The 23,007-nt window shown below is 59.2% G+C and overlaps 8 protein-coding genes across 8 annotated transcripts; 3 read left to right on the top strand and 5 right to left on the bottom strand.

The window, feature by feature from the left end:
* Nucleotides 1–832: 832 nt before the first annotated feature.
* On the top strand, nt 833–1,279 carry HRG_05550 (uncharacterized protein; the record flags this gene model as incomplete). Its single annotated transcript, XM_044864021.1, has 1 exon — nt 833–1,279. The coding sequence occupies one exon, from the start codon at nt 833–835 to the stop codon at nt 1,277–1,279; it is 447 nt and encodes a 148-aa protein (XP_044720553.1).
* Nucleotides 1,280–2,770: 1,491 nt separating this feature from the next.
* Nucleotides 2,771–5,333, bottom strand: HRG_05549 (kinase; the record flags this gene model as incomplete). Its single annotated transcript, XM_044864020.1, has 3 exons — nt 2,771–3,180; nt 3,242–3,341; nt 3,399–5,333. The coding sequence occupies 3 exons, from the start codon at nt 5,331–5,333 to the stop codon at nt 2,771–2,773; spliced, it is 2,445 nt and encodes an 814-aa protein (XP_044720552.1).
* A 3,537-nt stretch (nt 5,334–8,870) lies between these two features.
* On the bottom strand, nt 8,871–13,284 carry HRG_05548 (amino acid kinase family domain-containing protein; the record flags this gene model as incomplete). Its single annotated transcript, XM_044864019.1, has 10 exons — nt 8,871–9,266; nt 9,323–11,057; nt 11,648–11,772; nt 11,824–12,034; nt 12,086–12,260; nt 12,314–12,584; nt 12,641–12,751; nt 12,809–12,996; nt 13,050–13,097; nt 13,221–13,284. 10 exons carry the CDS (start codon nt 13,282–13,284, stop codon nt 8,871–8,873), a joined length of 3,324 nt encoding a protein of 1,107 aa, XP_044720551.1.
* A 405-nt stretch (nt 13,285–13,689) lies between these two features.
* HRG_05547 (peptidase m76 family domain-containing protein) lies at nt 13,690–14,517 on the top strand (the record flags this gene model as incomplete). The annotated part of the gene is made up of 2 exons (XM_044864018.1): nt 13,690–14,223; nt 14,290–14,517. The coding sequence occupies 2 exons, from the start codon at nt 13,690–13,692 to the stop codon at nt 14,515–14,517; spliced, it is 762 nt and encodes a 253-aa protein (XP_044720550.1).
* A 327-nt stretch (nt 14,518–14,844) lies between these two features.
* On the bottom strand, nt 14,845–16,159 carry HRG_05546 (kinase; the record flags this gene model as incomplete). The annotated part of the gene is made up of 3 exons (XM_044864017.1): nt 14,845–14,964; nt 15,021–15,998; nt 16,064–16,159. 3 exons carry the CDS (start codon nt 16,157–16,159, stop codon nt 14,845–14,847), a joined length of 1,194 nt encoding a protein of 397 aa, XP_044720549.1.
* An 840-nt stretch (nt 16,160–16,999) lies between these two features.
* Nucleotides 17,000–17,940, top strand: HRG_05545 (TIP41-like family domain-containing protein; the record flags this gene model as incomplete). Its single annotated transcript, XM_044864016.1, has 2 exons — nt 17,000–17,710; nt 17,776–17,940. The coding sequence occupies 2 exons, from the start codon at nt 17,000–17,002 to the stop codon at nt 17,938–17,940; spliced, it is 876 nt and encodes a 291-aa protein (XP_044720548.1).
* A 283-nt stretch (nt 17,941–18,223) lies between these two features.
* On the bottom strand, nt 18,224–19,930 carry HRG_05544 (ATP-dependent RNA helicase; the record flags this gene model as incomplete). The annotated part of the gene is made up of 1 exon (XM_044864015.1): nt 18,224–19,930. The coding sequence occupies one exon, from the start codon at nt 19,928–19,930 to the stop codon at nt 18,224–18,226; it is 1,707 nt and encodes a 568-aa protein (XP_044720547.1).
* A 916-nt stretch (nt 19,931–20,846) lies between these two features.
* HRG_05543 (DEAD/DEAH box helicase domain-containing protein) lies at nt 20,847–22,676 on the bottom strand (the record flags this gene model as incomplete). The annotated part of the gene is made up of 1 exon (XM_044864014.1): nt 20,847–22,676. One exon carries the CDS (start codon nt 22,674–22,676, stop codon nt 20,847–20,849), a length of 1,830 nt encoding a protein of 609 aa, XP_044720546.1.
* Nucleotides 22,677–23,007: the final 331 nt, after the last annotated feature.

Genomic DNA, 23,007 nt, shown 5'->3' with positions numbered 1-23,007 from the left:
CCATGCAAACAGCCCGACCGGAATCTATCGCCAGGGCTGCGGCAACACGCAGCACCTTTACTAACAACCACCAAAGCGTCGTGGACATGGTGGAGGCGCTTGGAGGTCCCCCAAGGTATGACGTTAATGGGTAAGGAATCCTCTTTTTTGGCGCCTATGCCCGCTTGCCGTTGGTGCAATTCCAGATTGGGCGTGCGGAACACAGCTGGGCAAGGCTGGGCCAAAGGGCATGTCGCGGTGAAGTTAATGGCCAGCCGCGGTAGATCCATGCCGGATGACGCCTCTCTCGAGACGCCTCAGCTGCAAACGGGCCGCTTCGACTCGCGCATTATTCGGCGGAAGATCGAGACAGACCCAATCACATTCCTCGACGTCGTGGGCGCGTCGAGGGCGAGTGTCTTGCAGCCAGTCCATCGAGTTCTGAACCCCCAGATCCAGACCCGGACCCCCCATCCGGGGTCTTGCTCCGGCCGCCGATTCCTCGCGGCCTTCCGGGATGCCAGGGGACCTGCAGAAGTCAACAAGTGTCACGGTCTGGTCTTGCCAAAATTCCAGCCGTGTAATGTTGCCCAGCAGAGCGCAGCGTCACGAGGTGCTCGGCCCTATCAGATTCCGCTTCGCAAGACAGGATTGGGAGGAGCGAGTCCAGAAGACAGGCGGGTGTGCGTGGCCAGTCGACGGGTATAAAGTGTCGACCGTCCGTTGCCAACACCTAAGTCTATCAGCAGTCGTCGCGAAGCCGTAACTAACTTTGTTGTTAAAAAAAAACGAACCTTTGTTGAACCACCTTGAAGCCGGCTCCTTTCCTCCAACCGCCCTCCCAACAATCACAATGAAGGTCAGCTTCGCCGCCGGGCTCCTCGCCGCCCTTGCCGGCATGGCCTTTGCCGCGCCGGCGGATACTCCCCAAAACCACCGGCGCAATCTCGATGTTTCACAGGCTCCCGCCGTCCCCAACCTCGCCCGACTAGACTCCCAGAAGCTCAGCCGCCGCATCGTGAAGATTGACAATCACAACGAACAACGGAGCATCTCGGAGCAAGAGGCCAGGAAGAAGAGTAAGGGGCTAATAGGCGACCTGCTCGAAGGTCTTCTTGGCCCCAGTGGCACCCGTCGTCCCAAGCCCAAATCGACCAAAAGGCCCAAATCACCCAAAAAGCCTAAAAAGCCTAAAGAGCCCAAAAAGCCCAGCGAGACAAAGCCCAGCGAGACAAAGCCGACGCCTACCAAACCGGTCGGCGGTCTTCCTACCCCGGAACCCACGCCCAAGACCACTTAATGTTGAACAATACCACGCCCGGGAAGGACAAGCCTGAGGAAGGCTTCTTGCGCGGCAGAAAAGTCGTAGGCCCATGGTCTCATTTGTGGATTAGAATAGTAATCTGTCACTTCTGGTAGGGAGGAATCAATCAGCCATCATTTCACTCACTATATTTCGTCAGTCCCGTGAAAACATAGCGAGCTGTGAGTATCAATCAATCATAGCTTGCTGCTGAGGGGAAGTGACCAGTGGCTGATGCATGTATCAAGAAAGCTTGAGTAAATGCAGGAGCACTTGCCAGCGAGTCCTGGGCCCCGGTTCATGCTGCCTTGTACATGGAAGGCGAGGACGAGATGACGCTTGCACTTCGCTCTCCCGCAGATTCATAGCTCGGAGCATTTGCCAGTGTTTCGTGACATGTATATATCGCACAGATAACGACCCAGGGCTTTGTATTCAGAGAACACAGGTTGATGCCCCCTGCAGCCTGACAATCCTCGGAGTGAGCGATGACCCTGGAAGTCGGTGCTGAAAGCGGGAAGCAACGCGGAGTCAAATCGACCATCGACTCAGCTACAACAACCTGAATCAATCCATCGTCTGCCTCGCAGCAGTGTAGCCTGCTCATCAGCAACAGAGACGTCGGGAGGACGAGTAAGTTATATCTAGTTGGAAAGGACCAGGTAGATCAACCCGGCCTCTGCAAATCGGATTTGTTCTCTCCCATCACAAACCTTTCCGTTCATGCCAGGCCCAAGCCACGTTCCTCTACCGATATGCCCGCGGTATCAGCAGACATTTCATTCGACATATTGCCAGAATATCCTGAAGAGGTTGAGCCAAACAGCAATTGCCTGTCTATTATACAGAAAGAATACCGCCGTCTAACCAAGCCGAGGGAAGCATCATCCAAGCGCCCCGTACATGAGAAAAGATCTTACACCACCTCGCATGCGTTCCATCATGTCGAACTCCTACGTCTCAGCCATGAGCAACAAGCTCGCACCATCTGGGCCCGGTTTGGCGGTGCCTCGAAGTGGACTCTCCAATAGGGGTAGATGCACTCGGGACGGTCATCTGCAAAGATCTAACGGGCATTTAGTTTCTCATTTTTCTTCTATAGCCATTAACCATGTGTGTCTCCCCGGAGTGAGTTCCTCGTGCGGGCTGCCATCGCGGCCGCTACCAACAAGTGACAGTCGATCCCCTTGATGCTGCCGAGGAGCAGCATCGTCGTGTCCCGTTGCTTCACGAGCAGCATTGAGACACGTTTGTGCCGCCACATCGCACAGAAAGTCTTCCAACTGCGCAGCATGATGCCACCACTCGCTCGCCTGCACGGGAAGACGTGTGAAAGACGTATAAAAACCTGACCTGAACGCCTGCCCACCTATTAGGGGAATATGTGCATCGCGCCCCTGCTTGGAAAAGCAACGACATGTCAAAAAAAGACAGTATTTGGTTCGAGTCCAAGCTTCAATGTTCCCTGAAAATAGTACTCGTCGTCGCTCATTTTGCGTGTTTCTTGAACGCCAGCAGCTCCGCCAAGCTTGCCAGTGGGCACCCGCGCTTCAAGAAGTCGTGCGCCAAGAGCTCGTCTGCCGAGGCTCGGCTCTTGATGTCGACGCATAGACAGACGGAAAGGAAAGCCTTGAGCTCCTTGCTCGGCTTTTCCGGCTTCTTCAGTCGCGGCGTCCCGTTCGTGGCGATGAGGTAGAGAGCCTTGAGGGGCTCCTCGTTCAGATAGGGCGGCTCCGACTCGATCATCTCGATGGCCATGATGCCCAGCGACCAAATGTCGACCTTGGGACCGTACTCCTTTTGCTTGACAACCTCGGGAGCCATCCAGTACGGGGTGCCCACCATGGTTGCTCGCTTCGACTTGGTCTCTGTGAGTTTGGCGCAGAATCCGAAATCAGCTGCGTCGCGTTAGTCCTATGTTTCTGTCTGAATGAGTTGGGGAACGGGGTAGATGCGTACTGATCTTAACGTTGCCGCGGGCGTCCAAGAGAACGTTGTCGCTCTTGATGTCGCGATGGATGATGCTCTGCGAATGGAGGTGCGCCAACCCTTGGCATGTCTAGATAACCACGTTAGCTTGAATTCACCCCTCGGACCACACCGGGAATAGTTTTACCTCGTGGCAAATGGTGGAAATCTGCTCCTCGGATATGGACGCGTTGTTATCAATCACGTCAGTCAGGGCACCACCCTCCATAAACTCCATGACGACCCAGAGCTCGGCGTTGTTGTTCCTGAGGAAGGCGTCGAGAAAGTTCACAATGTTTCTATGCCGGCTGTCCTTCATGACCATGATTTCGTTGACAATCAACTCCTTTCTCGGCTGGTGAGCAAGATCCATCTGCTTGATGGCAACCTGGGCCCTGCTGCCCTGCTGTCGAAGGACTTCGCGGGCAATGCCCTGGGCCGTATCTTTGATTCGAGCGACGTATACGGACCCGGATGCACCCTGCCCAATCTTCTTCTGCTTCGAGTACGACATGTTGGGGTCGTCCTTTGAAACGGCCTCCTTGAGCTTGGCCATGACTTCGTTCTCGGACATGGTCGACATGCGCACGTCCTGCTTGCGCTCGGTTTGCGGCGGCTTGGCGCTGAGCGCAGCCTCTGCCGCCTTGACGCCCTCTGCTTGCTGCGGCTGGCTTGGTTTGGGGGCAACATTGAGCGGCTTGACTGGCGCAGGCAGTCGAGACGCGCCCGGGCTCTGGGATTGCGGCTGCCTTGTCATGGAAGACTGGCTGCCGTTCGGTTGCCGCATCGGACTGGTGTTGGACATGTCGTTTCGGGGTGCTCGTGCCGCTTGGCCGGCGGGATCCCGGGAGGAGCTCGACTGCGTAGACATCGGAGGGCGGCCAATGGACGAGCCAGACGATGCAGGGGCAGGTGGCGCCGGTCTCTGAGCACGGAGACCGTTGGCTGGGCCCCCGGCGGGCTTGGGCGCCGGCGGAGCTGCTCTAGTCGGGTTGAACCGATCAGCCGATGGGGAAGGGCTAAGGCTGTAGCCACCGCCGATTTCCTGCTGAGCCAAGGGAACCTTGGTTTTCGGCAGCGAGGCGTTGTATTCTTCGAGTTCGCGCCGCTGCTGTTCCTCTGACTCTCGCTGCCTTTGCGCCTCCAGCTGCTTCTTGCGTTGCTCGTCACGCATGGCGTCTTGAGAAACATAGTTGGGCGACATGGCCTGCAATTTCTGGCGCTGCTGCTGTTGCTGCTGCTGCTGCTCGCTATGCGCCGGCCGCCTCTGAGAACTGGCGCTGGACTGTGGAGGGGTCGTGCTGTAGCTTGGATTACGGGGGCCAGGCGCGGCAGGGGCGGGACGGGGTGCAGCAATCGAGTTCCCGCTTCCATAGGAGAGTTGCTTGTTCTGGGAAGCCGGAGGCGTGGGCGTGAGGCTCGAGAACTGGTTAGGGTTCTCCGCCCTCTTGGCGAGATCGGTATAGAAGTCGAGGACTTCGAAGACAGCTTGGGGGTTGCGTTCATAATCTTCCTTGGTGATGGCCGAAGAATTCAGCAGCTTGGACCATTCTGGTGGAAGTCCGATGAACTCTCCGGTTTGCGGATCGAAGCCGACATGGACGGCGTGCGAGAAGTTGGTAGGATTGCTGACGCCGCCCATGCCGGGACAAGCGCCGTAGATGAAGTCAATCCACTCGTAGAGGTCGTCGTCGCTCTTGACCTTGATCTGAAGAGTCTTGGTTTGTCCATCGTCATCGCCGGGGCTGTTGGATGTGCCGTCCGCCTTTCTTTTGATCTCGAAGATGGTGCCGGCCTGCTCCACCCTGCCAACGTTGACGACATCCCGTAAGTAGAGTGTGTAGGCGACCTTGCCGCCCTCAGTCTTGTGGAAATCGAGCGACTCTTTGCGGAGTATCAGGTATTTGGATTTCCAGGGCTGAATGAAGTTCTTGCTCTCCTTGACCGAAGCCCAACCTTCCTTCTTGACGGCGACTCCTCCCATGCCGTCCGTGTTGTTCGTTTGCTGGCGTGCGATTGGCAGGGAAATGGTGGAGCCTGTGTAGGTCGAGGTGGCCGTGCTCCGTATGGGGGAAATGGCCATGCTTGCCATGCTTCCCGGCAGACTTGCGTTTGGGGTCAAGTTAAGGCGAGGCCTGTCGGAGCCGGGTGGTCGCGGCGCAGGGCCAGGATTCATAAATTGACCTGAAGAGTAGATGCTGGGACTTGGTTAGCATACAGGTGCATAGTCGTCGCAAAGCGTCAAAGAACGAGGCTATCGTGCCGGGGTCGAGACGAGCGCCCGGGAACACGAGGGAGCTTTCCGGAAGCCATGCAAACTTGTTCGACAGGGCGTTGACATCGCCAATGCAAGAGGAGGGAGCAGGCAAGCTAGGCCGGCCGAAGTTCATCGCAGACTTTGTCGCCGCTTTGTACTTGGCTGCTGCAGATGGGCAACGGCTGCAAAGCTGGACGGCAAGGCGTGTACAGGGGCGGGTGGCAATAACGCCCAGCGATATGAAATGAATGACGATGCGAGCACTCACCTATTCTGAGCCATTGTGTGCCAATGTGACGGCGAAACCGCATGTATTTTTGGCGCCGTTTAACGGATTGTCGTCGCCCGTTGAGAAGACGCTCCAGCGATGCGCCGGGTTCCGAACCGTCCAAGCAGCGTAATCGTCGCAGAGCTGACACAGCGCCAGGTCAGGAGATTTGATCAGTCGAGTCGGTCGCCGAGTCGTCGACAATGCAGGCGAAGGGATAGAAGCGAAAGGTTGGTACTGTCGCAGCCCGGCACAAGCTCTCGTCGATGAATGTCACCCCGTCTCTATCTGCTGTCGTTCACAGGGGGGAGGAGGACGAGGAGACGGCGGCGTGGTGGAGGGGGAGGGGCGCTGGCGGGTTCACCTCAGGAGGGGCGGTCAACTGGGCAGCGTCGCCGAGGACGGGGGGTGTGCGGAGGTGGAGAATGGGGCGGGCGGTGCTGATGAAGATGATTTGTTGAGGGCGCCGCAGATGCCGCGGCCGACTGTCGTCGCGATGTTTCTTGTTACAGGAGTCGAGCCAGTCGGCGAAAAAGCGAACCGAAACAAGCGGCCGTCGTGGGTATGCGGGAGGTTTGTGGGAAAGAGAAGGATGGTCGGCAAGGGCGTGACGGGAGGGGACGGGCTGGATTCGATGCGTGGAGGGCAGACCAAGCCAAGGACAATGAAGTGGAGCCGCGGAACATTGGCACGGGGCGCGGGATACAGGCGGCGTATCTTTCTCAAGTACCTCCATGTGTTGGTCATGCAAGAAGAGAAGGGACCCTTTACAGAGTACGGGGGTACAGATATAGGGCAGGTACCTGCAGCCATTTAAAAGTACTCCGAGCTAACAGGTGCCACAGACAAAGTACCGTAGCAGCTGGCACTTGTTGGAAGCAAGCCTCACGGTTGACACTACCATCAAAGTAAGTACTGTACAGTACAAAGCCCTCGCCCACCACCCTCCTAAGATGAGGCACCACCGGACAGACAAGGCAAAGCAAGACAAAGCAAGGCAAGGCAAGGCGAGGCGAGGCGAGGCACTGTTGGCTACCCAGGATCCTCGACGAGCACAGCAGCAAACGGTGCGCCTTGTCGTCTCCAGTGCGTGCAGCCGCCGGCCTGTCGCATGGAGCCTCAGCTGGAACGCAGAGGCCCTCCAATTTGGCTGCCGGACCCCGCCAGGGCCTGGCCAGCGGCCCAAAGTGGGTGCTTGGGAACAAGGAGAAACAGGCCATGGCCCTCGACTCGGGTCTCAGCGTGTCGGGGAAAGGCAACACCCGCGGGCTGGTGGTGGGGGCAGGTCTTATCAGGGGACCTGGGTACTAAACATGATTGTGGTCGCTGCGGTGACATCTGATGAAAAGGATAATTATTCAATCATCACTGGGGCCAAGGATGAAAAAGAGGTAAAAAGAGGCTGAACGCCCCCCGCTTCCCTGCCTCGCTTCCCTGCCTCGCTTCCCTGCCTCGCTTCCTGCCTCCCTTTCCTCCAACAATCATACGGCAGGCAAGCCCGACATGGCAGCAGCGCGCCCCAACACCACCTTCCTTTGACCAACCGACCAATGAGACCCGGAGAGGTACAAACCGTATGATACATATGGTCTCGGCCAGCCGTGACTCAGGCAACACGTCTCAAAAGAGGTAAAATTACGGCAGCAGATGACTTTCTTGGCATCTTAAATCAAGGACACCTTCTCCCGTCTCTGCATCCACCTCTCTCCATCGCCGCCCGTCACGTTTTGGCCAGCTTGGCCTTCCATGCCGTCCGCACCAATCGGCAGGCCCCGTCGACATCTGCCGCAGCATCGCCGCCCGATTCGAGCACGCACCTCTCTGGCCCATGCGGGCCGGAGTCGCCTGCCGACGTGGAGCCGCCAGGCGATATGGCGCTGTTTGGGATTCCCAGTGGCTCTTCTGAAACAGAAATCCCCTCCATGCCGTGTCCTGTTTGCTGAAGAAAACATTCCAGGAAACCGATGACGTCCCCCCAGCACTAAGTATCAGGGGAGGGGGAGCGCCGCAGCCGAAACACGAAGCCTCACGAATCGCCGCTAGCTCGCATCACAACCCCCGACTGTGCGGCATGTCGACGGCATGCCGAGCCCTCCGTTGGAGAGCTGCGCTCCTCCATGGCCAATGCAACGCTGGATGCCAGGTGCAACAAAGAGGAAAGCAGAGGACAGACAACAAGAAAGACAATGCACCCCTGCTGCCTCCACGAGCAGCGTCCAACGCTACTCGGCCGAGTCTGTGTTGCCCTAGCGGTGGGTCGGATTTTCAACCATCGTCGCATCCAACACGGCCTTCTCTTTTTAGAAATCAAGAGCGACCCCCTTGTGCTTCCCCACCTCCGTCACCACGTCACCCTCCGCCCTGACGCCACCCCTCTCGTCCTGTACGGTCGGTGAATCCCGTATCAACATCTTTCATCCATATGAGCTGGCTGCCTCGCGCGGCACACCAGGTCCCTGACCAGACAAAGCAGTACCCCCGTGATCTACCCTTCCTTCGGATCCAACATTACATCTGCCGGCCTACACGCCCCATTGCACCTTACCTATTCCCCCACGTGTGCCGTTTGTACTGCCTGTCACGGCAGAGACTGGCCGTGATGCACGGATCCGTTGCAGATCCCCTCGCTCCACGCATGTGCGAGCCCCTTTCCCCTTGTGAAGAACATAGACGCAACTTGCATTGCCATTATGTTTTTGTTTTGTTTAAGCACCCTGAGCTCGTGCCTTGCCATGTCGAGTGAGCTTTCGAGCCCTGACCTACCTTGCCTCCGTGTATGGTGAATGGTTTCAAGATTGCTAACTTGGACTTGGCGAACACGTCTGTCGCGAAACCCTTTGAAGGTCTCCCTACAGGACCCAGTTGGGGAATAGGCTCGGGACATGTTGCCAAGGCTGCTCGCGGTCAAGGCCACTTTTTCTCCTACGGCACATACCTAAGCTGGGCTAACAGCCCGCTCCCCTGAGGACGAAACATCTAGAATTTGACTCTAGCATAGACTTTTGACTTGCGCTGCTCAACCGCTCTGCAATGGGAAGTACAACAGTCAGTCAGTATATTTTCTGCTTCGCTCCAGCTCCACCTCAAGTCACACTTCAGCGAGCAGCCACCTCAACCTCTTGGCCCTCGAACTTGGGCAGCTCCGAAGCAACCTTCTTCCAGTCCTTGGCGCCATCCACAATCGACTTGATGGCTTCCAGGATCCTGCCCTCGTCGGCTCGGACCTGCGACGTAGAGTCACGGTCTCTTAGCGTGATGGTGCCGTCCTGCACGGTCTGGAAATCGACAGTGATGCCGAGTGGCGTTCCGAGCTCGTCGTTTCGACTGTACCGTTTGCCGATGCTGGCAGATGAGTCATCGACTCGGTTGGAGACGCCGAGGTTGCGCAGCTTTTGGGAAAGCTTCTTGATGATGGGCTTGAATTCAGGACTGGACGAAAGAGGCACGAGGAGCACCTTGATCGGGGCAACGGCGGGCGGAAAGGAGAGGACCTGTGGTTCAGCGTTAGCATCAATCAGCCATTCGCTGTCCGGGCATGAAAACTCACGCTGCGGGCTTCGTCGCCGGTGTCGATGGCGCGCGTCCAGAAGTTGTGCTCGATCAAGGCGTACAAGATCCGGCCGATGCCAAACGACGGCTCAATGACGTTGGGAGTGAATTCCCTCGTGTTCTCAACCCTTTTGCGGAACTCGATCTTGATGGAGTCACTGCCGAGGTCCACCTTTCCGTTCTCGACGCCGGGCACCTCGAGTGTGATTTTGCCGGCCTTGCCCAGCTCCTTGGCCAGCTTCTCGCGCTGCTCCTGGGAAGTGGCGAGCAGAGCCGTCTCGACAGCCTTGGCATTCTTCTTGAACATGGGACCAAACTTCTTCATCTCAATGTCCACTTGCCATTCGTCGAAGACGAGAGGCTCCTCACGGCGCTCCCGGACGACAAGAGGCGCACCAGTCTTCTTGGCGTGCACGCTCAGGTCGTATGCGCTTCGGTCGGCACAACCGACACACTCGACCCAGCCCGACGTGGTAAACAGCTCGGCGTCCCAACAGTCGCAGGCGTAATGCGCCATTTCGTTCTGCATATGTTGGCGGAAGCGCATCTTGGACAAGTCGACGCCAATCCTTTCAAGGAAGAGATGGATGCGGGCCAGGAAGTAGCCAAGAGTCTCGTTGTCGACAAGCCCCTCCTTGACAGCACGGCCAATGGCAATCTTGCGGGTGGTGGTCTTGCCGGCGAGCTGTGTGTCGCGGTCGAGAAGGACGAGCTCGATGTGCTCGACCTCGTGGAAGCGGCTGTGCTTCTTGCCGCCCTGGGGGTCGACGAAGTGCTCAATCTCGGCCATGAGGAACTCTCGCACGCGCAAGAGACCGGCACGCGGGGAGATTTCGTTTCTGTAGGACTTGCCGATGGAGGCCGAGGCAAAGGGCATCTGGCCCTGATTGAAGTCGAGAAGCTTGGCAAAGTTGAGGAACTGGCCTTGGGCAGTCTCGGGGCGGAGGTAGCCGGGGAGATTGCTGCTGGGGCCAATGGAGGTCTGGAACATGAGGTTGAAGGCGACGGGGTCCGAGGGCATGACGCCGGTAGCCGGGTTCTTGAGGTCGTACTTTTTGATGAGCTGGCCGAGTTCGGGGCCGTCGTAGTTGTCAATCCTGGCCAGGACCTCCTCGTATTCCTTGACGAGGGCGTCGTCGAGCTTGACGGCCTCGGCCTTTGTCTTTTTCTTCTTCTTCTTGGGGTCGTCCTTTTCCTCCACCTTTTGGCCGCGAGCCTCCTTATCGCCGTTTAGGCGGGCCTCGAGTACAGCCTCGACGAAGTGGTCGGCGCGCAGGATGTCGCCGTTTTTGGGGTCCTTGCACATCCAGTCGGCAAACTTGTCGACGTGGCCGCTCGTCTTGAGGACATTGTGGGGCGTGAGGACGGTGCAGTCGACCTCGAGCATGTCCTCCTCGAGGATGAAGTGCTTGCGCCACAGGTCGACAATGTTTGCCTGCAGGGAGCAGCCGGGAGGGCCGTAGTCGTAGAGGCCGCCGACGCCGCCATAGATTTCAAACGAGGGCGTGTAGAAGAGGCGGCGGCGCAGGATGGCGTCGAGGACGGCCTTGTCGAGGGGCTGGCCCTTGAGGGTGGTGGCGGTCGAGGTCATGGCGGCGCGCGGCGTGGTCCTCTTGAAGCCGGGCGTCTGGTATTTGCCGAGCTTTGGCGAGGCGGCGAGTCGGCGGCGGTGGAGGCAGAGGGTTGGCGGTGTTGGGCCACGGAGATGTGGGCGCGCGGCGACGAGGCTGGGTCTGAAGGTCGATGGACGAAGCACGAGGGGTCGCATTGGCCTCATCCAGGCCCAGCTGAGTTGTCGAGCGTGAGTCACCAGGCGGTGCAGGGCGTCAAACCGGAGGCTGGTGGGGGTTTTCGATTCCAGCGAGGTTCCCCGCGCAAAACTGTGGGCGGACCAACCATCGATGGGTGAGGTGGCCTGGAGCTGATGTGGGCACTAATATAAAGTGTCGGACACCATCAAAAGCAGCCATCAGCATTCAGCAAGCTCAAGAGCCGTGATTGTGTCTGGTGGTTTTGTTTTCCACCGGATGCCCCCATCTCGCTCACCCATCCAGTCTCATGTTACGAAGTCCAAGGGACTCATGCAAATGACTGGTATTTTCTACGTGCAGCAGGCAAATTCCTTTATCTGTGGCACATTCCATCGTCGTCAAGCACTTTTTTTATCCATGTAGCCATACTTCTCCCTGTAATGGTGGTCACTGGGATACAGCTTTTCGCACCGTCCCGTGCACGCGAGCTGTTTCAAGGCGTTTCTCGTGTCGGCGTCACTGGTTGGCTTTCTTTCCTGAAGAAGCCTATGTGCGAGCGATGAGCCACATACTCGCTATCGGCGTATCCGAGTATGCCCCCGATCTCGACGCTCTGGTGTCCCATGATTCTCTTGATCTCGGGAGCGGCATAGTTGACCAGAGCCCGCCCGACCTCCTGGGCGAGGCCTTCCCAGCGCTTCCCATCCGGCCCTGGAGCAATTCGCCTCTCGACGACGACCAGGCGCACCACCTCCTGCTGCGCAAATTGGCCTTGGACGTCCACGACCCCTACTGGCAGCAGGCCTGCCTTATCTAAGAGGGCCCGATGGCAGCCAGCATCAATGTATATTGTGCCGTGTGGGTTGGGCGTGTGGAGGAGCCAAAAGTAGCGATCTTGAATCGGTTCGTTGGATGGTAGAAACCGGGTATGCAGTGGGGGAGCCGGGACTTCGGCGACGCTTGTCGACGGCTCCGAGAGATTCAAGGATTGCGTGTTCTGCGCCACCGACTCGGCAGCCTCATCATCAGAGTTTGCACGCGTCAAGTAGCGAACAATGGCGAGAATGTTGCCAGGATTCGAGGACCGGGTAATGATGGTTGTCACACCGGCCAACGTGCCGAGCTTGGCGGCCACAATCTTGGTGCTCATGCCGCCTGTGCCCAAGGCTGAGCCAGCACTAGATACTGCGTCTCCGTCAGTACTCAGGCCGACGGTTGCCAACAGTCTCGAAACCAACCATCAGCCTCGAGATCCGAGATGTCCTTTACAACCTCAATGGGGCGGGCGTCGGGATGAGACCGAGGGTTCTTGTCGTATAAGCAGTCGACATCCGTCATGAGAAAGAGCATATCGGCGTGGATCATGGCCGCCGTGATTGCTGAAAGGGTGTCATTGTCTCCAAACTTGATTTCGGAGACGGCGAGGGTGTCATTTTCGTTGACGATGGGGATGACGCCCGTTTCCATGAGCTGGTTGAAGGTATTTTGCGCATTGATGTATCTCGTTCGCTGGATTCTTTGCATCAGCACACCGACTAGCCGTTACGGGAGCGGTCGGCTCCTACATCGGCAATGTCGTTACGGGTCAACAGAATCTGCGCAATCGGCTGGGACAAGTGGCCGAATAGGCTGTCCCAGAGACTGATGAGACGGCACTGGCCGATTGCTGCGAGCGCCTGCACGACGGGATGAGAATGAGGTCGCGGAATTGAGGTGTCTGGGACTTGGCATGCCTGTAACTGGGCGAGATGCTTCGGCCGCTTGTCGATATCCATACGGCGGAGGCCGACGCCAATGGCCCCTGAAGAGACGATGACGACCCTGTGGCCATTTTTCCTCAGCTTGACGGCCGTGTCGACGATCAGAGTCAGGATGGGCAGCAACGGCTCATGCGTTTGCTCGTCCACGATGGAGCTCGTCCCTAATGGTCTTTGTCAGAGGCGACCTTGGTTGCCCGAGCCGAGCCGACTCCACCTAGCTTGATGACGACTGTGAGGGCCCTCGGCCGCTTCATCGTGGAGGCTTCCAAGATGTCAGCCGATGGCAATCCGTCACGGCAGTTGCAGGGACGAAGAGGAAAAGGGCGGATGCATGTGCAAAGCAGTCGGGAGCCGGGCTGCATGAAACAGCAAGCGGGGCGCATACCTTGAGCCTGAGCAAGACGGGCCTCGTCGGCCGTCTCGGCGAGAGGCTCCTGTTGCACGGGCATTGCGCGACGCCAAGCGGAGCGAAACGGCTCCCCCTACGGATGCCGTCGACGGGTGCGGCGGTGTGCTTGACCTTTGTCTTGGCCGAACCCGACGTCGGGCGCGCCCTTGCGGCCGTGACAGCGCTTGGCGCCCCGCCCAATAGCAGCTGACTCCCAGTGGCCGGACACTGAAGGCGGGCCCGGAGACTCTTTCCCGGGCAGGGCTCGGCCGCGTGGGGCGGTACCTGCGCTGAGTACCCGCCTGCGTGGTCTCACCGCCTTGAGATGTCCATTCATGCTGGCGGCAGAATTTCATCGTCGTCCCGAGAGCCAATCCTCGTTTCCGCAGCCTCGTCACGAGGTCAGCGATTCAGATCGTATCTGGCAGAGATTCCCGACCGAGAGAACCGAGACAGAAACGTCACCATGGGGTCCGATGCCGCTCCACCGACGCCGTCAGGGGACAAGGCTCCCCAAGAGGTCGTCAATGACCCGGCGCGCACCGGCTTCGACCCTCAGATGAAGTGGTGGATGAACTACTTTCGGATCCTGAGCGGCCAGATGACCCGAGAAGGCCAGTTCCACTACCGCGAATGGCGCTACAAGGTCCACGAGGAGCGCGACTGCAAACGCTGCGACGAGTACCGCGACTGGCTCTTCACCTACTCGCCTGTCGTGCGCTTCCTGTCGGGCAAGCTTCGCGATCTCAACGGGAACCTCGACGCCACAAACGTCCTGTGTCGGCGCTGTCCTGCCCGGCTCGAGGACGACGGGCAGATCCGGCGCCAGTCGGGTGGCTTCAGCCCCAACCACGGCATCCTCATCTGCGCAAACGAGATGCGCGACCGCAAACACTTGGAGGACACGCTGGCGCACGAAATGGTCCATGCCTGGGATCACCTGCGGTGGAAGGTCGACTGGGCCGGCGACAAGGACTTGAAGCACGCCGCGTGCACCGAGGTGAGCTCTGCCGAGCGGGCATCCTGCGCCGAGACCGTGAGACCGCTAACGACTCGGTCCGTCCAGATTCGCGCATCCGCGCTGAGCGGCGAGTGTCGCTGGACGAGGGAGGCATTCACCAGAGGCAACTGGTCCGTCACACAGCACTTCCAAAGCTGCGTGCGCCGCAGGGCTATCAGCTCCGTCATGGCGCGCCCGCGGTGCAAGGACGAAGCCCAGGCAGCAAAAGTCGTCGACCAAGTCTGGGACTCGTGCTTCTCCGACACGCGACCATTCGATGAAGTGTATAGATGAGGCTTGGCAAAGGAGAGAGCAAGAAGCGCACCGTGTACGATAATGAGGTTGTCTCGTCCAAGTCAACCACGGCTCCCATGTTTTTGTTGTTCACTGGTTGAATAGAGGATACCCAAGAGGAAAATTACGCAACTCTTTATCGACTCGCTTCGTCTCGAGAGTTTCCAACGCCCCAAAACTCCTGCACATGCGAATCATCCTTTCAGATTACTGTAACGCGCCAAACTCCGATCCAAGCCCGGGTAGTTAAGAAAATTCAAAGAGACCAAAAAGAGACGAGAGAAAAGATGAGGAGAGAAACTCAAAAGGGCCTTGCTCTTGTCTGGTTCATGCCAAAGCCTTTTCTCGGTTGGCAGCCCTCTCGCCCTTGACACAGTGCTTCAGAATCCAGGGATGGAGTTGGAGCTGCTCGAGGGGAAGTCTCTTTTCGGGGTTGAGGACGAGGAGCTTGTTACTCCTTGTTAGCCAACAGCAAGTCTTGGGATGGGAGAGCGGCGACTCACCTTTTTGATGAGATCGCTAGCCTCGGCACTGACAAAGGATGGAATCGACATGTCTACACGAGAGATTCTCCGCTGCGTCATGACCGGCGTGTCCTCGAACGGCGCCTCTCCGACGAGGAACTCATAGGTCAAGACGCCGAGACTCCACAGATCGATCTTTTCGTCGTAGTAGTTGTCCAACGAGCCGGGCTTGACCATTTCCGGAGGCAGGTAGTCGAGCGTGCCGCACATGGTCTTTCTCCTGTGGTTGGGCGCGTGGACGCTCCACCCGAAATCCGAAATCTTGATCTCGCCGTGGATGCCGACGAGAATGTTCTCGGGCTTGATGTCCCTGTGGATAACGTGTTTCTTGTGCAGGTAGCGGAGGGCGGAAGCCATCTGGGAAATGTACTGTGCGGCCTTCCACTCGGGGAAGCGGTTCTCCCGCCTCAGGTGCTTATACAGCTCTCCCTTGCCGGCGAACTCGAGGATGAGGAAGACGCGCTTGGTGTCGTGGAAGTGGCCAAACAGCTGCAAGATGTTGGGGTGCCGGAGATTGCTCTGGATCTCAATCTCGCGGCGGACCTGACGCTCGACGCCGCCGACCTGCAGCTCGCTCTTGTGCAGCACCTTGAGGGCGCAGATGAAGCCGCTCGTGCGCTCCTTGGCCAGATACACGCGGCCAAACTTGCCCTTGCCGAGCGGGCGACCAATCTCGAACATGCCGAGATGGAACTGCTTGGGCGGGCTGGGCTGCTCGACCAGGGCGGAGGCGGCCTCGACCTCGTCGACAGACTCGCCCGAGTCGCGGGAGGAGCTCGAGCCCGAGGGGAGCGGCCTCCGCTGAGGCGATGTCGGCGGGTTGTTTCCCTTGCGCTGGGCCGGCTGGGACGGGAGCGTCACCGAAGCGACGGCGCCGTGGTTCTGCGACTGGAGCGAGACTTTGACGAGGTTTGTCCGGCCGTTTCCATGGGCGGGCTGTGATGAGCTCGGCGCCGGCTGTCGTCTCGCAAGTCAGCCATCGCGAGTTCGCCGTGGGCACAAAGGGCTTTTCCCCTTCTCACCTTGAGCTTGGGATAGAGTTTTGAGCTGTCGCCAGCGTCGTTGTCGTCCTGGACGGACATGCGCTCGAAGCGCGACTCGAGAGTTCGTGTGGCCATTGGAGCCTCCTGATGGTGCTGGCCAAGGCAAGCTGCAGAGAACCAAGGAACTGTGAGAGGACACGGAGGGAGCAAAAAGTCGAGCGGGATGGGAGTGCTGATGAAGACGGTGGGCTGGCTCATGGATCCCCAGTCGAGGAGGGCGGCCCAAACAGTTTGTCGTCCGGCCGTTGCCAGGGCAACCAGCCAGCCCTGCGGACCGTTGCTGACTAACCCACCGGACGACTTGCATGCCTCCAACCTCAACCACGAGCGATGCCACTCACACATGACCTTCCTTGCGTGCAGCGATTTGCTGGCTCAGAAGCCTTGTCGTTGCACCACCACCCTCAAGGCTCCCAATCGCGATTTGTCTGGATGAAACGGCGCAACACCCGCGTTCCTGCAGCGGAGGCCGAGAGGGCGCCGCCGTGAGAGCTTGAACGGCGGCCTCGTTGGGAGCGTGTACATACTCGAGCCAATCAGTCAATCCGGGGTCATCCGGTACCTGCTTATCTTTGAAGCTGCTTCCTTGCCGCCTTGCCATGCCGGGCGCACGTGCTGTGTGGCGCGTGGGCTTGCTTGCCTCGTCGTGAATCTCCCCGCCTTCACTGTAGGCCCGCCGTATCTGTACCTCGAGGTACGGATACGTTTCTGTACAGTACATGCGCTGCACCTACCCCGCCAAGTCTCGTCATCAGCCTTGCTGCCCTTGCATACTACAGCTGTAGTAGCGCAGAGAAGCTCCCCCTCTAGGCAATCTTGCTGCGAGAAGCTGCTCTCTCCAAGCCATCCCATTCTCCCATCCATCTCTCTCGGGGAGCCCCCCTTCCGCACACGAGCAGCCGCACACGAGCAGCCATGAACCACGCCCCCCACCCCAATGAGCCATTCCCCACCCCCCAGGACCTGGCCGCGGCCACGACGACGCACGCGCAGGGCCGCTTCCGCATCTCGACGCGCAAGCTGCCCATCTCAAAGGCCGGCGCCATCGACGCCATGACGGACCGCATCGGCATCCCCATGCCCGAGATGATCTTTGGCGACAACCTCGTCCACGTCGCCCACGCGCCCTCGGGCTGGTCCGTCGCCTTCACCACCCCCGACGCCCTCGACGCCGTCGACAAGACGGACCGCCACATGCTCAAGGTCGCCTACGCCCGCGACTGGGAGAGCACGCGCGAGAACACCACGCACAAGATCAAGGAGGTTGTCAAGCCCTACGACTGGAGCTACTCGACCACCTACTGCGGCACCGTCGGCGACGACGCGCCCCCGTTCCGCCCGACCGACCGCCAGATCCCCATTGAGCTGCTCAAGCGCCGCGACCCCATCCTCTTCTTCGACGAGGTCGTCCTGTACGAGAGCGAGCTCGACGACAACGGCATCTCCATCTACAGCGCCAAGCTCCGCGTCCACCAAAAGCGCATGCTGCTCCTCTGCCGCCTCTTCATGCGCCTTGACAACGTCGTCGTCCGCATCCGAGACACGCGCCTCTACGTCGACTTTGAGACGGACGAGGTCCTGAGGGAGTACACGGCCAAGGAGGCGACCTTCGCCGACGTCAAAAAGGTCCAGGACCCTCACTTTCTCATTCTTTCATCCGCATGCTCACTCGTATGTTTCGCTCATCACAGGCATTGCTCATGTCCGGAAGACTACCCGACGACGTGACGATTGGTCTGCGAGACCCCAACGTACTGGATCCGTTGCTGGCTGTGACGGAACGGAGATTAGAGGCCGTCAATCTCCGGGAGCAGAGTCAGGCTGGCAAGACTGTCGCCATGGCGGCGGGAGCGTGATTTGCAATGCGATTACGGCGTTGGGGAGTCACGGCCCTAGATCAGGAATCCAAGCGTCCCGGATGAAGCACTTTTGCCGCAAAGGCCAGCGAATAAAGAATGCCCCAAGTAAAAACATGAGTCATGCCAAGACAGCTCTAACTCGGGCCTCACTTCGCCTACCATGAACTCATGCAGAGTGGACACGTACAAGATGCCAGACGTCACGCCCCTTGCTCCCATTCGCTCCCCACCAACACAAGAAAGCAGACTATACAAGAATCCTGCCTCTTTCCATCCTTGCTCACCGCGCGTCCTGGGGCGAAGGCGGCTCCACCACCTCCTCAAACTCCAGCTCCCACTTGTCCACCTCCATGAACTTCCGGGCCGCTTGCTTGAGCTCGTCTGCCGATGCGTTGCTCGGACTCTCGCTGTCGCCGGTGCCCGCCTCGTCAAACGTGTTGTCGGGGAGAGGCATAAGCGCGCTCTCTCCCTCCTCATCCCCGTCGCTCTCGTTCTCCTTGTCCGAGGACCGCCGCCGATATGTCTTGTTGCTTCGAGCTGATTGCCGCAGACTCGCAGGCGTCTGCTTCGGCTTCAGAACCGAGCTGTTGGCTCGAGCACGAGAGGCTGGTCGGGCAGACGCGGCTCTGCTAGGCGGACGGCTGCCCTTTCTCCTCCGCGCTGCTCTCGCGTCTAGATATGAAAGTTCGTCCTCGTCTTGTGCCAGGTCCGTCGTGTCAAGCTCCTCGTCGCTCTCCAAGCCGAGCGAGTTTCGGATCCGCTTGTGGCGGCGCTTGGGAAGCAGGTTGGTAAGATCGGCAGTGGTAATCTTCGGCGACTGTTGGCGCCGCGTCGTAGATCGACCCCGTTGCCTGGTGGCTTTCTCTGCCACGTAGTTGGGCGAGTGCGTCAGGGAAGGCGGGGAAGAGACCTCGGAGAGGTTTTCGGCGCGCAGCGGCGAGTTGACCGACGGCCGCCGGCGCCTCCTCGCGAGAACGTGAATGTCGGGCCACACATCGACGTCCCCCTCGGAATCACTACTGGCTGGCGGCGCGTTGATCTCATCCTGGATGACCGGCGTCACAGGTCTCGGGAGTAGGCCGGGCGGAGGCGGGGATGGAGAGGCGAGGATGGACAGCTCTGAGTCGCTGTCGATCTCGGCGCGTCCTGCGTCTGGCTCCAGTCGGGAGGTCTTGTCCGGTCGATCACTGTCGTCGCTGGCTTCCACACTCTTGCGCTTCCTCGAGCTCGATTGCGCAGGCGAGGTCTCCCGCTCCACCTGTGGGCTGCGTCGTGTCGGGCGCCGGCCGTTGAGCGGAGTTGATTCGGCTTCGGGCTCGAAGCTGGCTTCGCTTCCCACGTCGGAGTCATTTGTCGTCGTCGTCTCAGCCTCGAGTCGCGGCTTCCGCGACGTGCCCAATATGGACGGCTCTCTGACGCGCCTTCTGAAGAGGCCAATGTTGAAGGAAGAGGCCAGGGCAGGTGTGGTAGGGCCTCGGCTGCTCGGGCGGATGGGAGGGTCGTTTCGTCCGACGATGCTCGACTGGCGCGACCGGGGCTTGAAGTGGCTCATGGCCAAAGACGAACTATCTCCTGAACGGCGTCCTCGAGGCATCTCGCCGTCTGCGAAGCTGTCATCAAGATCCCCAAAGACATCGTCGTCTGCCAGGTCCAGGCCTGTTGTGTCTCGACGCATCGCGGGCGTGGCCATGGCGCGTCGACCCGTCTCGATGAAGCTCCGCGTGTCATCACCGGTGGCATTGCCACTGGCTGTGGTCGCATCCTCGTTTGCGAGTCTGTCCAGAGCGGCGTCGCGGGTGCGGTTGGCAGCGCGTATAGCGTCTTGCTCGCCGAGGCTCAGCCGCGATGTGGGGTGGCGCGTCGTCCTCGTTCTTTTCCGCCCTCTGGGCCGGCCAGCATCGTCACTGAGGTGTTCGGTATCGCTCGGGGGCTCGGGGGCTTTCGCATCGCCGGGCGGCGCGCGTCGCGTCCTCTTAGGCCGCGGCATTGCCTACTGGCGACTTCGCAGACTGCCAGTGTTGGCTGGGTGGGTGGTAGGAGAAAGTCTCGGCAAGCGACGGATGGATGGGCGAGCACGGCGCGGATATGTAGAAGGGCCGTCGATGAGCTTCGGTCGACGCGCTGTCAAGGTGCTATAGCACCATTCATCCTTGGTCCGGAAGCGGACGGAAGCAGCGAGAAGTTGAGTGGCGACGAGTGGGGATTCGGGATGGAGTGGGTGAGTGAGAGGTTTGGGGTGTGGGGCGGGGGAGAAGAAAAAAATAACGACGGAGACGCGTCGCGACGCGGCGGCGGGTCGGATGGACGGGCTTACCCGAAATACTACCAGCCACATACCGGATAGATGCAACTACTCAATGTCCACCGCTTTATGCATTTACTGAATGTCTCCGCAACGCCATCACCCACTGACGAACAAAGGTCTCGACGAAGCTGCAGCTTTTGTGACAGGCTCCTGTGTTTATAATCCCAGTCATGGCGGGCAAGGTATCTGTCGTGTCCAGAAAAGCCTCCGTCGAATCCACCTGAGACCCAAGGATGCACAAACCTCTCTTAGATCCCGAGACGGCGTCCGGATCGGCAGACGCTGACCCCAGTCTCTCGACTCGATCCGCGCACCGGACGCCTCTTGCTCAAAAGACAGGGGTTCGCAATGCTGAACGCGAAAGGATAGTGATGAATCTTGGATGCCCAGTCGCCACTCCATGCGCCTTCTAAAACAGGGTCCATGAGGTCCTCTGTGTACAATGCACAAACAAGTCCCGAGATTCCAGCTCTGGTATTTATCCCCATGTCATCGTACAAGTATAATACACGTACCTCGCTGTGCTATTTCCAAATACCTCTCTTTTTCAGCGCCGGCTATTGTCATGCTTGAATAAGTTGTCTGCATCCATTTTCGATTAAATCAGCGCCTGGCCCATAAACATGCTGCGCTTCACCTCGGAAACGACATCTCTCCGGTCATCGTTGCCCACGAGGACAATGCCTCGTCCGCGTCGTCCCATTCGTCCTGCCCGGCCGAGGCGGTGGATGAAGTCGATGGTCGTGTGCGGCACATCGTACAGGATGACGTGCCGCACGGGCAGTGTGTCGATGCCTCGGGAAGCGAGATCCGTCACGACAAGGACCTTGACGTTGTGCAGGGCCCGCTTGCGTCCCGTGTCCTGCGGAGCGCGGATGCGCAGCGGCTCGGCCGACGTAAAGGTATCGAGCGTCTCGCCATGGCGTTTCTCTCCTGCATCCCGATGCAAAGCCTCGGCGTCGATGCCCTTGGATCGAAGATACTCGGCAACCTCCTCGGTCTTGGTGCGCTCGTTGACAAAGACCAGTACTCGGCGGACGTCGACCACGCCCTTGACAGGCCCCTCGTGCAGTGAGGCCTCTCGGCCAATGGAGTGGATGACGTCGGCGCAGGCGAGATCCTTGTTGTTGCGGTACGGATCCTTGCACACATCAATGACGCCCAGCTGAACACGCCGCGGGATGGCGTGAAGGTTTGGCGTGGTGAGACGGATCATCTTGGGGTAGTTGACGGCAAGGAAGCTGTTGAGCCTTCTCGGGATCGTCGCCGAGCAGCAGACAAACTGCTGCATGGATGGCGTCGCCCGTTCGATGATGCTCGTCGTGACGGGCGAAAAGCTCCGGTCAAATAGAGAGTCCGCCTCGTCAACAATCAGATGCGAGACGCGAGATAGGATGTTGGGGTCCGACTTGGCGATGGACGCCAGCAGGTGCGGTGTGGAAACGACAACGTCAAGGCCTTTGGGGCCGTAGAGATTGCGCTGGATCTGCTGAGGCTTGAGGTCCGATGACAGCATTTCCGTCTTGAACTTGACCACGTGCGACAGCAACTTGGCGACGCGCATAACTTGCTGGGCCAGCTCGGCCGAGGGGACAAGCACGATAACCTTGGGGCGAGCCATGGTGGGATGCGGCTCATTAAAGGGCTTGGTCTTGACGTTGGAGGCCTTGTCCATAGCTTCGATGGTCTCTTGGCGCTCTTTGTAGGCTTTGATTTCCGGGTCCTCGGCTTCGGCAACCTTAAGGGCATCGATGGCGGGGAGGAGATAGGCCAGCGTCTTGCCCGAGCCCGTCTCTGCCGCCAGCAAAAAGGACTCCTTTCCTTCGCTTCGCTTCTTTCGTAGCCGCGGGCTCGACTGCCCAAGAAGTGCAGGGATAGCCAAGCGCTGCACGGGGGTCGGGCGAATGTCAACCATGCCCTTGAAGAGCTCCTCCGTCACGCCCGTCTGGATGGATGGCAGTAGGTCGAACTGGTCAAACGTCTCAAAGTGTTGCAGGCGCTCCTTGATGGATGCGCGCTGCCCGTATGTGACAATGGCCAGCGCGCGCTGCATATTGAGTGCTTTCCGATCTTCCTTGGCCCGCTCCTTGTGGTCCCTTCGGCCGTCTCTCCTCCTGTCGTCTCTCCTCCTGTCCTCGGTGCCGAAGCGTGGCGCAACGCGTGGAGCTCGAGATTGAGGTGCATCGACGTTTGCGACCGTCCTGTTCATGCCGGCAAAGGGGCCATCGACGGCCGCCTGGCGTGGCCTGCGACCACCGCGAGGCGTGGGAGTGCGATGGACCTGGTCGGACAGGACCATGCGTGAGGGCCGGGGCTTGACCGAGCGAGCAAAGAAGCGCAGGCCGAGGCATGTCTGCGCAAAGCCGCGAGGCACTGGACGGTGCCCCAGCGCGACAAGGCACAGGGAGCAGCCCGTCATCGGAGCCATTGGGCGCTGCGTGGGGAGAGGTCGTTGCGTGGTGGGAAGGCTGGAGGATTTTTCTCCCTATGCCAGGTCGCTGCGCCATTGGTGGGTCCCGGAAGATCGGCGCATCGGCCCCAAAAGCGCCGGGTTTCGGTGGAGACTCGGAATGGCGGCCCGTCAAGGCCAGGAGTCCAACTTGTGCAACCTTGGACTCTTCCAACGAATGAGCACCACCTTGACGCAGAAAATAGCAAGTGGCTTCGGCGGCTGCTGCACGATATCCCACAGCATGACGGAGCACCCGACCGATGCACAATCACGTCATTCTCGAATGGTACAAACATCGAAATATTCC

This window comes from Hirsutella rhossiliensis (genome assembly GCF_020360975.1).
Source record: "Hirsutella rhossiliensis strain HR02 chromosome Unknown scaffold00005, whole genome shotgun sequence".
NCBI lineage: Eukaryota > Fungi > Ascomycota > Sordariomycetes > Hypocreales > Ophiocordycipitaceae > Hirsutella > Hirsutella rhossiliensis.
Note: the sequence above shows the minus strand (reverse complement) of the source record. Positions and strands in the feature narration are given on the sequence as shown.